The sequence below is a fragment of the Gymnoscopelus microlampas genome, assembly GCF_963454915.1.
Source record: "Gymnoscopelus microlampas genome assembly, chromosome: 6".
Lineage (NCBI taxonomy): Eukaryota > Metazoa > Chordata > Actinopteri > Myctophiformes > Myctophidae > Gymnoscopelus > Gymnoscopelus microlampas.
Window position 1 is genome coordinate 29,420,433 of NC_139943.1, and position 14,725 is coordinate 29,435,157.

The window sequence follows — 14,725 nt, forward strand, 5'->3', positions numbered from 1 at the left end:
GGCTTTTTGCTACGCTACAGGAGGTATAAATGTATATCAGTCTAGTAGTGAATGATTGTCTCAATGGTCACTATTCTCATATCATGGTCACTATTAGACTAGACTCTAGTCTAATAGTGACCCGTAAGTGTCCATTTGGTTCCATTTGTGCTCTCTCTGAGTTATAAAGTAGTATAGATCATGTGATGAATGTCGGTGACTGCCTCAACATGTTAGTGTTTGCACGTTACACGTCACTTTATTGTCTTTTTGCTTTTTTTGTAATGTTCTCCGTGCGTTCTGTAATGCTCATTTCCAGGGTGATCCTGGATGGGATGGGGATGTGTTTTTTCATCCAGCAAAATGAGATCTACAAGCTCAATACGCAACGTATCGTGACACGTTGTATGTTGGCAAATGTTGCCAATTCTACTCTTGGGGGTCCCAGGCACAAAATCTTTTCACATCTGGGTCCATGGCCTAATACATATCATTTTGGGGGTCCTTGATATGAAAATCAGATAATCAAGTATTCAGAAGTCAACCTAGTATACCTTTCTAAAAGTGTGGTTATGCTTAATTACTCCATCGTATGACCAGGCTGCTTGTCTAGCCATCTACAAGCTTACAACGCGTTGCATACAAGCCTGTAGATCGACCATTTTCTGCATGGAACACTGTTGTGTGATGAAATATACTAGTCATTGCACTGCATTAGCGCTCTCCCAGTTCTAAACTACACTGACAAACACGACAAACCCCCCTGACTGCTTCACAGAGCAGGTTAAAACAAATGCTAAAATGTATTTGCAGACACTTTTTTGCCCCAGGCCTAGACTCCTATAGTGTCTGTATAGTGAGCGAGGCTGATTGCCTCTAAGCACCAGTTCTTTATGCCCAGTGTGTCTCAGCCTCACTATGGCTACAGAAACACAAGCAATCATGCACACATGAATCCCAACCTGGCACTCAGCCAAGTACATGTGTGTTTATGTGTAAGCATGCACACACTTAAACTTCAAGTTTATTGTCACAAAAGAGTGCGTTAAATTCTATTTTGTACTAGCACGCACGCAGTCACGCACGCAGTCACGCACGCACACACGCACCTCTTTCTCTGTCTTTCTCTGCCTTTTTCAACCTCTTGTTCTCGATTTTCCATCTCTCTTTCTGTTTCTTTCCGTTTGTCTCTTTCACCTTCCTCTGCCCCCCTCCCTCTCCCCCCCTCTCCCTCTCTCTCCTCTATGAAGGACAGTCATTGTGCTTTAACTTCAGTAGAGAGCCCAGTGGCAGATGACATCATCAAAGGGAGCCACACTGCTTGTCTCAGCAAATCTAGACATGAGCACCTACTGTGTGTGTGTGTGTGTGTGTGTGTGTGTGTGTGTGTGCGCGTGTGCGTGTGCGCGTGCCCGTGCGACCACCACAATCTTGCATTTAGCTTTTTGCACGGCTTTGACTTTTAGAGATTGATTGTGCTGGACCCAACATTAATGTATTGTATAGTCTGTGTGTGTGTTTTTTTTTATGTCACGTGAACAGCAGCTAGCTTCCTCTGCAGTGGATTGGGTAAAAAAAAACAGTTGTCATGCACCATACAGTATGCATGCATGCACATACGCACAGAGGTGAATCAAGGGTATCACACACACACACACACACACACACACACACACACACACACACACACACACACACACACACACACACACACACACACACACACACACACACACACACAGAGTAGTCTACAAACATTTGTGTTTGTCTTATTAGGTGAACCAAGTACGCATTGTGTGCACTTGTGCATGCATGACTCTTTCATACACGCCCACACACCCACCCACACCCACTCACACCCACCCACACACACACACACGCACCCCTGTCCACCTCTGCCTTGTGGCCGTGTGTGCAGCTCCCTTAATGATTTATGGAGTGAGCGTGGCTAAAGGGAGCAGGCAGCACTAACAAAGTTATTATTACATTTTTCTTTTCGTTTTGACGTTTTTGTTTGCAATTTCAGTTTAGTTTGTATTGCTTTTTAAAACTAACTGTGTTTACGTAACAAAACAATACATTTATTTTTTACCCCTCATTTCCCCCTAGTTATCAGCCACTGGAGTAGTGTGGTGGTGAAACAAATTGGGCCCGATTCTCTAAGCTGTTTACGCCCATATTTTGATTGTAAAGGAATTTACGAAACTTCCCACATTCCGAGTGTGATTCATCAATGCATTTTTGTCAGTGATTTTTTACGGAGGCACACTCTTTCTCACGTCTGCTTGCAGGCAGACTTACATGGGGACCAAAGCTGTGTCCAGAACAGATCCATTCCCCATTCCAGTGATATATTAATCCAAAGACGAATTTCCCCTCAGTAATAATAAGCTCTGGTCCATAATCTATCGGATAGCAGCGTGCCAGTGTGCCCTGCTGGATTATGTACAGCATCATCTTTTTACTTCGGTAAAGGTGAGCATTGAGCAATGTTCAGTAGAAAAGGCTTATATAATATCCTTTCCCTGTTTATTAGCTTATTATTTGGTGGTGGGGTTAAACTGTGTAAACTTCTTATTCTCATTACACATGAGAGCATTACGTTCAGCTGTTTGTGCAATCGAGGGACTCGCTTCCAGACAGAACAGATGTAGGCTACAAGTTGTCAAGGCGATGCGACGCCGGCGAGATTTGTATTTTTTGACGAGAGACGAAGTTGAACATCTTCAGCACGGTGAAGTTGAAGTTGGATATTTCCTGTTGCCTTTTATGGTGTGAAATGGGGCATGGAACAATGCAAATGAACTTCTCGGGAACGCGCTTGTGATTTTACGATCAGCTGGCAGCCGTCCGGATTCATCAAGACACACACATGTGATCCGCACATTTCAGGGATTTACACACCCTTTCGTGAATTGGACGTCCGATTTTGCTCAGAGAAATTCCTCACGTCTTTATTCACTTTATTTACACATTATTTAGAACCAGCTTATTGAATCAGGCCCAATGACCTCTCGCTGTGTTTAGGTGTTTTCACTGTTTGTTTTGTTTGCCCAAAAACGTCCCCATTCACCACACTACTCTACTCTCAGTGGCTGATAACTGCTGGTATAGCGCCATTGTCATATATATACCCATCATATTTATATGATGGGTAAAAATATATATTTATTGTTTTGTTATGTAAACACAGGGAAAAGTTACATACTATGCCTTTAAAGTGGGTTTGCAAGTTTCGTGTTAGTTTTAGTTATTTTTATTTTTTGTAATATGGATTAGTCTGGGCTAGATTGAAAATGTGCAAAAATGGCAGATCTACAAGCTCACAACACCGTTGTGAGCTTGTACATCAGCTATTTTTTGATAGCTTTCAAGATGTTTTACAAAGACTAAAACAAAGGACATTTCCTCTGTGACTTTAGTTAGTGTTAGTTAGTTTTGTAAACACTTTATATTTATTTCAGGTAACTAAATTATAATTAAGTTATCAGTTTTTCAATTCTAGTTTTTGTTATTTGGTTAGTTTGAGTTAACTATAATAAGAGAGGGGCGGGGCAGCAGCAGAAGCGGTGGTGGTGGGCTGGGGTGCAGCAGTAACAGGTTTAGGCGTGTTTGATTCTCATATTGGCTCCATAGTGTGTTTGGTTTAGGAAAGAACCCCCCCCCCCCCCCCCCCCCCCACCCACCATCGTCTGCGGAGCTTAACACCCAAGGATCAGACACTAACACATAGGGGGATAAGTGTTAAATTGTGCAGATAAAACAGGGGTTTTTGCTCGCCGCAGGTTCTTTTGTTTTGGATCTTGTGGAAAATGCACGGAACAAATCATGGTTATTATCCACCGTGGCGGTAAGTCTTGGCAGCGTGACTGAACGATTAGTGATTTATTCACAAGCGATGAGGCATTGACTGCAAGTCATTCCGCAGGGGTCAGTCCCGAGTACATAAACGTATTGATTGACATGTAACAGCACTCTTTCTGTATCCAATACAACTATTCTACTACACTATGGGTTTTAGGGATAGAACTCACATTGTGTATTTGAAGTGGCTACAAACTCGTATGTTAAATGCACAGACTAATAGACTGGAATAAGTACTGTATGTCTAGCCACTGTAAAATAAAATGTTTTGTCTCAAATTGGCTTCATGGTGCTATTCAAAACCACTTTCATGAACAAAACAAGGAGCTGTTAAAGACCAACGTTACATTTGTTAATGTTTCGTGTGCAACATTGAATACCTGCTCATGCCATTTTGGATGTTGCACTTCCATTGAACATATCAAGTCCCAATGGGTAGATGACCACTAGATAATTCAATGGAAGTGCAATATCCAAAATAGAAGGTGGCATGAACATTTCTTATTGCAGGTCAGTTTGTGTCCGTGTGTCTAGAGCGGTCGGTGTCTAAATGTCAGGTTTTTTTCTTCCATGTTGGACCACACGTGTCAGTGTCTGGATGGGTCGGTGTCTAAGTGAAGGCGACAGCAGGCCTCTGCAGCACCTTTAACCCTTACCCTCCGCTCAACTCTTAACATGACCTTGGCTCCACTCTCCCCTTACACAAAATCAAGCACAACCACAGACTAATATGTTTCCTTATGGTGCTCGCCATTTGATAACATTAGATTTAGGTTCCATTTCACAGATTGGGTGAAATGTTACTGTCATTCAAGGATATTTTTATCAGAGTGTAAAAAACAAACAAAACAAAAATACGCTATTCAATCCTAAATTCACAGTCCATTGTAGCCTTCTATGCTAACTGAGAATGTCAGTATGTGCCTCTGTAGGCTACAGTTAATGGGAAAAGGGCTAATGCAGTGCGTTGTAGGAAAGAACATGAAACCCCCAAGACAGGATTACACAGCCCATTATAATAGACTAAAGACAAAGGAAAAGGATTAGTTCTGTTACAGTCTTACAATCACTGGATGTGCAAGTGGTGTAAAGGGGATTCTTGGATATTATGATTTTTACACAGCAGATAATAGATTTTTCCCCTCCTATTATTGTAGCCAATCATTTTTTACCCCTTTTTCTCTCCCAAAAGGGGGTTATGCCAATTCATTCCTCCCTACACACTACTGTGTGTTGTTACTGCTGTTGTATCCTACTGGCTCACCTACCAGTGAGGCGGAGCCCCCACTTAATCCTCCTCTTTGTCCTTCCTCTTTCAGCTGCATCTTCAGCATCTCCGTACATGTCCAAACTGTAAATAAGCACATTTTCATAATATCTCAAGACTGCTTTTGGGCCAGAAATTAATTTCATGGACCACTACTGTCGGTCTGCCGGCCGTCGGTTGCCAGCTTCTACCCTGGAGGCATTCTCTCAATAAAGTTTAAGTTTTGTATTGCTGTGCACACTCTCTGGTCATTTTGCTGATGCGCCGCTGGATTGACTTAAGAGCAGAAGCTGGCGAAGTAGCTGACAATGCAGTCAGTGCAAACAAGCAGCAGTAAGATGCACATGTAGCATATTCTAATTCTAAAAGCTACACGGAGGACTCGGGGGGGGGGGGCGGTGGTGATGGAGGGGATTTATGCATTGTTTGCATCAGGGGTTGGCTCACATTCATATACGAGATTGACATTTTACTGTCAACATGGCACTTTTCCATCTGATTTGATGTGTAGGTCAGTGGTTCTCAAACTGGAGTTCGGGGACCCTCCAGATGTCCTTGAGGTTTGGTTCCAGCCTGGGGGTCCCCAGCAAAGCTGGTTAATATAGCGTCAAAATCAGTTTAACCACTTTAACCCGTATATGCATCCTTTATTAAGACTGGGAAAGCATATACTGTACGTTGTTATACTTTTAAAACTGGGCTCATATCGCTCATATCTTTTTTATTTTTGTATTAACTACACACATCTGGTTATTTTGGGGGTCCTTGACGTTTGAGAACTGCTGTAGGGAACTGTAGGGAACTGCTGTAGGGAACCATGCATTGCTCCATCTTTACAACTAAATCCGATGTTTTTCACACAGAACAGCAGAGCCATGCTCAGCATTACTCCCACTTGAACTGTACAGCAATCTTCAGCTGCTTCTTACGACAAAGGCCAGAGGAAATGTGACACTGCAACAGTTTATGATGATCTTGAAGTTCATATATTTAAGCCTAGAACATCCACACACCTGGACGGCCGCTAGGCCTAGCCTGCTAGAACATCCACAAGCTGTACCACTAGCAACTGAGCAGCTGTACTGGAGCAGTTATTTCTGCTTTATACTTAGTTGTGTGCCGGTGTCTCGCACCAAGCTTTAGCTGTGAAGTGGCTTCTCAAGGTCACTTTGATAATAGTTAATGAGGGAGGAGTGCCACGGTTATTCCTCATTCACTTAACTTGTTGTCAGACTGTCTTGCATTGCCGTCCCTCGTGGCTAAAGCGCCGTTCAGACCAAGCACAATAATGATATACATATAAATATGTCGTTTTAAAAATCATTCTAACTCGTGTATGGCAGCCTGGGGTCCTTGAGGGGGTTCCAGGGGGTCTCAAGCAAATTTAGTTGATCGGCTATTTTCAAAAAATCTTGATCAAATGTGAAAACATGTTAAAAACACAAATATTGTATGGGGGGGTCCCTGGCACAATTATTTTCAGACGGGGGTCCGCGGCCAAATACATATTAATTTGGGGGTCCTTGATATGAAAAAGTTTTGAGAACCAATGGGTTAATGTACCAGTTCCCATCACATTAGCCGTCATCACGGACGTTGCTCTCCTCCCCTCCATCTTTCATCCTTCCATCCTTCATCCCTCCATCCCGGAGCGGGAGCCTATACAGTACAGTAGGTTGGTGGGATCCAGTGTCACACAGACAGACACAATGGCTGCACTGTACTCCCTCTCACAGCATTGTTCTGCCCCCTGCACCCCGACGCACAATACAGCCCTTATTATCCACTCTGGAAAAGACACACACACACACACACACACACACACACACACACACACACACACACACACACACACACACACACACACACACACACACACACACACACACACACACACACGCGCGCACACAGACAAACCTGCAGAAAGTAAGACGCACAGGCAAAGAGGCAGGGTCCTCCCGGTATGTAGTAGCAGGCAGACAGACAGGGAGGACGATATGCATCAGGCAGGCAGGCAGGCAGGCAGGCAGGCAGGCAGGCAGGCAGGCAGGCAGGAAGGATGGTATGCTGCATCAGACAGACAGGCAGGCAGGGAGGATGGTATGAATCAGACAGACAGGGAGGCAGGCAGGGAGGATGGTATGAATCAGCTGATTTTCAGCATTTCTAACGAGATTTCAACGTTCATCCGTTTTCTTTTTCATCAGCAAGACGGCTTGCTTCTAGGGATGGAACAATATTGTCGTTATGATGTTATCGACGAAAATTCTGTTGTTTTGCTTGAACACCTGCAGAGTAATGAGAGTGAAACCGCCTGTCTCTACTTTGTAGTGACTCGCTGATTGCTTGGTTATTAATATTTAGCTAAAATTCTAACCTGTTGTTGTTGGCTGAGCAACATAGCCTTGTCATTTAGCTTAGCAGCTAACTGAGCTTTAATCAAACAGTGCTGCCAGCTCTGTACCAACAGACTCAAAGTAAAGTGGCACAAAGCTTCAAACAAGCAGTGCATCACATTAATCACATGAACCATAGCATCCCTGTTCGGAGCATATCATGATAAGGAATATGGAGCATAATTGTATTTATTTTAAATATGGTGATAAATATCGTATTGTGGATTTGGTATCATGATATTACGTATCATGGGCTTTTGGTATCGTTGCATCCCTACTTGCTTCTCATTCATTTTTCCTTCTTTTCCGTCTCAGCTTACATACTCCATCATTTCATCCCAGTCATACAGTCTTTGTTTTCCTGTAACCACAGTGATTCTGGCACTCATATCCACATCGGATGTATTTCGGTGTATATGGTCAGATTTCATCTGGTCAGCAACACAGGACATTATAGACATATACAGCATCATGGCTCTGTCCCATTCTCTCTCACACACACACACACACACACACACACACACACACACACACACACACACACACACACACACACACACACACACACACACACACACACACACACACACACACACACACACACACACACAGAGAGAGAAATTCACAGATGCATTATACACATACAGAGATACAAACATTTAATCCTGCAGATTCTCTCTCACACACACACACACACACACACACACACACACACACACACACACACACACACACACACACACACACACACACACACACACACACACACACACACACACACAGACATTTACAGATGCAGTATACACAAGGGTACAAACATTTAATCCTGTAGATTCACACACACACACACACACACACACACACACACACACACACACACACACACACACACACACACACACACACACACACACACACACACACACACACACACATAGATACACGTGAACATAGACACAAATTCATAAATAACACACTTACATCATGCACATAGCCATTCTCAACTCCACACGTAAACTCACGCAGCAGAGGTTTTTAATAGGACACAGTATTAGGTCAGAGAGCCAGGGGAGGGAGAGCACTCCCACTGCCGGGCTTAAAGGGAAAAATCCACAATGAAGTTGAATTCACTAAAGATTCCAATGAGACAGTGCAGTTACCACTTTGGAGGGGGACTGATAGATTCATCTGCCCCAAGAGGAATTAGAATAGACTTGGTCTGTCTTTTGTGCTGGTAGTTTAAGTAATTCCAATCCTAACCCCTAAACCTAATCTCTAAATACCTAATCCTAACTAACTAGCTTACCCCAACCTAAATCCCCTCCTAGTTTTAAACCTAAAAACTCTCAATTTTAACCATTAAATAACTCTCTGGTGAGGACCAGGAAAATTGTCCTCCAAGTGGCTATTATTCAAATTCTACTATACTTGTGGGGACATTTGGCCCTCAGAAGTATAGTAATACACACACACACACACACGCACACGCACACGCACACGCACACACACGGATGCTAAGGGGAATTGAACCGGGGACCTTTAGATCACACACACGCTCCTGTACACCTCTGCCCCAAATACTGTGTGTGTATAGACACGGCCTCTAACCCTGCCATGTGTGTGTTTTTGAACCCATGCAGGATCCGTCCTCAGCTGGCCAGGGAGAAGATAGAGGGATGTCACATCTGTACGTATGTGATGCCCGGGGAGGCCCAGGTCGTCCTGGGGAAGGACAAGGCCTTCACCTACGACTATGTGTTCGACATGGACTCCCAGCAGGACGCCATCTACACCCACTGCACCGAGAAGCTGATCGACGGCTGCTTCGAGGGTTACAACGCCACCATATTCGCCTACGGACAGGCAAGATTATGTTGCTTTTTTCATTAAAGTGTTACATTCTGTTCTCAATGTCAAAAGTGGAATACTATCCAAGGTTAGATGTGTATGTGTGTGTGTGTGTAATTGTGCATGTGGATAAGCCTCTTTTATTTGGCCATCTGTGTGCACATCACACACATGCACGTCCACATACTCATAGCATCATACTACATGACATGCTCTGTGTGTGGATGTGTGTGGGTGTGTGTGTGACTGAGGTATAGAAAGTGGAGAGTGTTGACATTTGGGTAAGATGCCCAGTAGCAGAGATTTCAGTAGCGGAAACTCGACCCCTGTGACCTGTAGGGTTTATCCCGGAATAGATGTATTGCTGCACATGGTACTTATTCATGCACGGTGTATATGTTGTTGACGTGTCTCATGCTTTGACATACTGTCGTACTGGCGAGTGCAGCGGTGTTGTAGGTGCTAAAGCAATAAGTCCGATCATGAGTTTCACCACGGGTCTTGTTTTGCAGTAATCCCACGCAGTTCTTATGGGGCCCACAGAAAGTATTGTCCCAAGAACTTCACCACTTGTTTTGTCTTCATGGCAAAGAAATCATGGCAGTCGGGCAGAAACCATATATTGTTTTTGTACAATAATGCCCTACTTTGTCGTCCAACAGTGCCATGTGAAAATAGCCGATCTACAAGCTCACAATGTGTTGCGATGCGTTGTGAGCTTGTAGATCTGTTATTTTCGCTTTAAAAACTGAAAATGGTTAAGTCAAGTGTGTGTGCGGGTTTTATAAATATTATATAATGAAAAGCATTAACAAGAGCTTGTGGCTAAATAATAACTACATTGGATCCATTGGAATACAGGTTATTTTTTTTTCATTTCCTGAAAAATGTCTTGGACTACCCGACAGCGACGTCGCTCCCCTGCCTTTATAAAATGTTGAAGGATATTCCCAAGGTGTGAGTTTGTGGTCATTCTGCTCTTGAACTCAAGTATATATTTTGACAGAGCAACTTTCACTTGCAGTTCACTAATATTTGACCAGGAGTATCTAATACTTTGACTCAAGCACTGGGGTTGAGTACTTTGTTCACCACTTCTCTCTACCACGTGGGAATTACATTGAAGTTTGCCTCCCCCCCCCCCTCCAAAAAAAGAAAGAAAAACACACACATACACACATTGCCTTCTAGGTTTCCTTGACAACAGAGCTGCTTTCCGCCTGGCACTCACAGGAGGCACGGTTCATAGAACTCTCTGTGTAAAGAAAATAGAGGCTTTCTGGGGGGGAGACTTAAACACACACCACACTAACAAACTATTTAGATAGCTGTACATTTTTAATGCCACGTTGACCCATATCTCTTCAAAAACGTCGCGTATCAGCACTGGCCTCAACGCTGGCCTAGTCTGTAGGACGCACGCACTGGTAGTAGTTGGCTGGTTTGCCCCAGTCTGCTGAACCTTGGCCTGGATCAGACCTGTATACCTGTGTGGTTTACAGGCACTATTATAAATACAGTATACTGTAGACCCAAACATTTTTATGGGTTGCAGGTAAATATGCCTTTTTTCGTTCTGTCTTCATTCTTACTATTTTAGATGGATGGTTGCAGCCCTAACAGATAGAGCAGATGTGTTGTTGTTATAAAGAAGAGCAGGCAGTCTTCTTCCCCTGAGAGTCTTGTCTTTGTATTGGGATTGTGGAATAAACACAACTATTGATTATCTTTTTTGCGATTATTCTATCGATTACATTTGTGAACTAGAAAAAATGCTCCTAGGAGCACAGGTCTCCGCCAGGTCAGGTAGGTTATTGTGGGGTAGCAATGTTGATGGAATATGAAGAATCAGACAGATACGTCTTGAATGATCACATGCCTATAGAGATAATGTGTACCGATTGGCGTGATGTTTGGACAAAATCTGTAGGAGTAATATAAAATTTTTTTTTTTGCAAAAATCGGCCTCCTGGTGGCGCTATAAAAGACAGAAAAATGCAATTGAAAGGTTTTTCCTTGGCCTCTAGGGAGTGTGCATACAAAGTTTTATGCAGATCGGTGCAGTCATAGGTAAAAACGCGAATCGGCTTGTTATAGCGCCACCATGAGACTGATTTGAAAATGTCTTAGCTAATGAGGATGGAATATCAAAAATCTGTTTAATTTAATGACTTTAGAGATACTATGTACCAATTTGCATGATGCTTGGTCAAAATCTGTAGGAGTAATACGAAAAAATATTTGTGCAAAAATGTACCTCCTGGTGGCGCTATAACAGGCCGATGTGAAAAATTGGGGGCAAAGGTTCTGTTCTGGCATCCAGTGAGTGTGTGTGCACAGTGTCGCTGCGATCTGCCCAATGGTGCCGGAGATTAGCTGCTCACAGACAGACACACACACACACACACACACACACACACACACACACACACACACACACACACACACACACACACACACACACACACACACACACACACACACACACACACACACTCACAGACGTTCAGGGTGCAACGCATAGTCTCTGCCACGCCTTCGGCCTGGCGGAGACAATAATCGAGAGGCGTGGGTTTTTTTTATAATAAAAAAATATGGTAACACTTGCTATACATCCCTTATCTTATAATGCATTATAAACTTCTTATAACACTGTATAATTCATAAATACTCATAATGCTATAACAATAATCATTATAAAGCCTTGTAGATCTGCTATTTTTGTTATTTTGGAAAATCAGTAAAATTATTTATATGATGATTAAATCAATTAGTTTGATTAACTGTTGCACCCCTAGGAAAGAGAGACAGAACCTGTCAGGAAACGTTGTAGTGATTTTCCTTTCAAGTCCAGCAGGAGTTCATGTGCTTCGTTAACTTCACTGTCAAGGAACCAACACTTCTGTTCTACCATGGGCTCTTTCCTCTACATAGTCCTCCTTTGCTCCTTATCATCTTACATTTACAATTTAGGCATTTAGCAGACGCTCTTAATCCAGAGTGATTTACTGTCAGCAAGAACGACATGAGGTAATGCATCCAATGCATAGAAATAATAACCTGGGATAAGAACCTATCATCAGTCTAAACAGTATAATATAAAAATAAAAATAAATCTGTACATTGAAACTATGCAAACCCCTTGAGATGAACCATCACATTTTCAAGGGGGTCCACAAAATAATAATAATAAACCAGACAATTCAAACTACATCAACCAAGGGAGCAAAACAAAACATACAACAGTAACTCAACAACAACACACAGAGCACATATATGAATCATTGCGTCATAGATCTGTTATAATGATAATTAGTGAAAACATGAACAGGGAATCTCAAAGTGAGACTATAGGATGCCAGGCCTACAAATGACCTAGCATCTGTCTACATAACATGCTATCTAAATGACATTTTAGCCTTTGCATAAGCCTGCAAGGTCGTCAAGGCTCGGGCAAGTGCTACGGCAAGTGCTACAGGCTTATCATCTTGTCCTTGCCTTATCACACATTCTAGCTTCCTCTGTATTATCTTTGACCATTACCTTTATTTTTCCTTTCCCACCTACCTTATCTTAATGCATCCTAGTCCTCTCCTCCCTCCATCTGACACCACCTCTGTATCATCCCTCTTTCCATCTGTCCCCCCCCTGGCTTCAATGTCTGCAACCCCTCCCTCTCTCCTGTACATTGAGATTGGCCATCTGGTTCTATTTTGGTTTACTTTAAGCTGACTTCTGTAGATTGGATTCTGACAAAGCTATTGCTGTTTTTCACGGTTTATGGGCAAAAGTATCTAAATAATGACTGACACATTTTGTGTGTGTGTGTGTGTGTGTGTGTGTGTGTGTGTGTGTGTGTGTGTGTGTGTGTGTGTGTGTGTGTGTGTGTGTGTGTGTGTGTGTGTGTGTGTGTGTGTGTGTGTGTGTGTGTGTGTGTGTGTGAGACCTCTCCAGATATAGTCAAATAATTCTTAGGCACTCTGTCTTCTCTCAAGTCCTCCTAAACAGCATTTTGACTCATTGCAAACATAAAGGGAGCCGAGTCACAATGCGTGTGAGGACTGCGGATGAAAACTAGCATCTTTGCTAAATCCGGTGTATTTACGTCGTTGTGATGTCCATTAATAACGATTGTCCTGTCCAAATAAACAAATAAAGTAAAGTAAAGTTGTGTGATATTTAAATCCTTGTATAAACCAAGATTTTGTGCAATATTTATTCTATCAAGAAGTAATAGAGTTTTAGTGCAATCTGTTTATGTGCAATTAACTACAGTACATTGCATCATTCTGTAATTGCAACGTAATGGCTGAAATTATGTATTGTGCAGCCCTACACCGTATGAAGTAAAGCAGGGGTTCTCAACCTTTTGTGGATCAAGGCCCACTTGAACATTTTGAAAGCGTTCGTGGCCCACCCATTTGAGCACTATTGGCAGATGGGTGGGCGTATTTTCAGAACATGTTTATTTTATTAAAAATTTGACGTGCCAGTCTTCCCTCCCCCCCTCGGCATGCAGACGGGATCGGGGAAGACCTACACCATGGGAACGGGTTTCGACGTCAACAACGTAGAGGAGGAGCTGGGTATCATCCCCAGAGCCGTCCACCACCTCTACAAAGGCATCGAGGAGCGCCGGCAGGCCGCCCAGGAACAGGGACGCCCCGTACCAGAGTTCAAGATCAACGCCCAGTTCCTTGAGGTACCCAACCACCTAACCTACTCACCTACTGTAGTTACCTACCAGGGTGGGAGTCTAGCCAGAAGGCAAATGCATGCAGACATGCTGTGAGTTTTTTATATTGGCTATTTTCACTATTAATACAGGACAGGTGTATCTAAATTGTTTTTGTTATGCCAATTAATTCCTCCACACACATTTTTGGGTGTGTTGTCAGAACTGTCACTGCTGTTGTATCCGATTTCAAATTTCTTTCTATATCCGGTTGATATCCGGTCCGAAATGCAAACGGAAATGAATGCTATTGGCTGAAACCGCAGCAAGGGCGGGTCCTCACTCGGTAGAGCCAGTAGAAACCCTACTTTATAGTTAATTCTTAAATAAAAGGGACCATAATTTACCAAAACTCATATCATGGTGATTGAAAGAAGACTTTAAAGTAGCGACTGGAAGCATATAGTATTTATTACAATGTTTAATTAAGGTAATAAGATCAAGTGTAGAGGGGTAGCAGGGGTGAAACAGACTACAGGCCATTCATATGAAACTGTCATACTTCCTCAATTTACAAGCCGGATGCTAGCCCCTTGGTGCCGACCCAGCCCGTAGGAGTACATGCAGTGACAAATATCACCCTCCCCGCCCGCCTTTCCTCCCCCAAATACGGGCCAATAGTGTTCGTATACACTC

General features: G+C 43.0%; 1 protein-coding gene across 4 annotated transcripts in view; it reads left to right on the top strand.

The window, feature by feature from the left end:
- The window catches only part of LOC311046641 (kinesin-like protein KIF21A), a 70,168-nt gene that overhangs the window by 17,666 nt on the left and 37,777 nt on the right, over nucleotides 1-14,725 (top strand). For all 4 annotated transcript variants that reach the window (XM_084059096.1, XM_084059098.1, XM_084059099.1 and 1 more), the window contains exons 2-3: nucleotides 9,147-9,369; nucleotides 13,874-14,056. In XM_084059096.1, coding sequence (XP_083915222.1) covers nucleotides 9,147-9,369; nucleotides 13,874-14,056 — 406 coding nt within the window. The remainder of the gene's footprint in view (nucleotides 1-9,146; nucleotides 9,370-13,873; nucleotides 14,057-14,725) is intronic.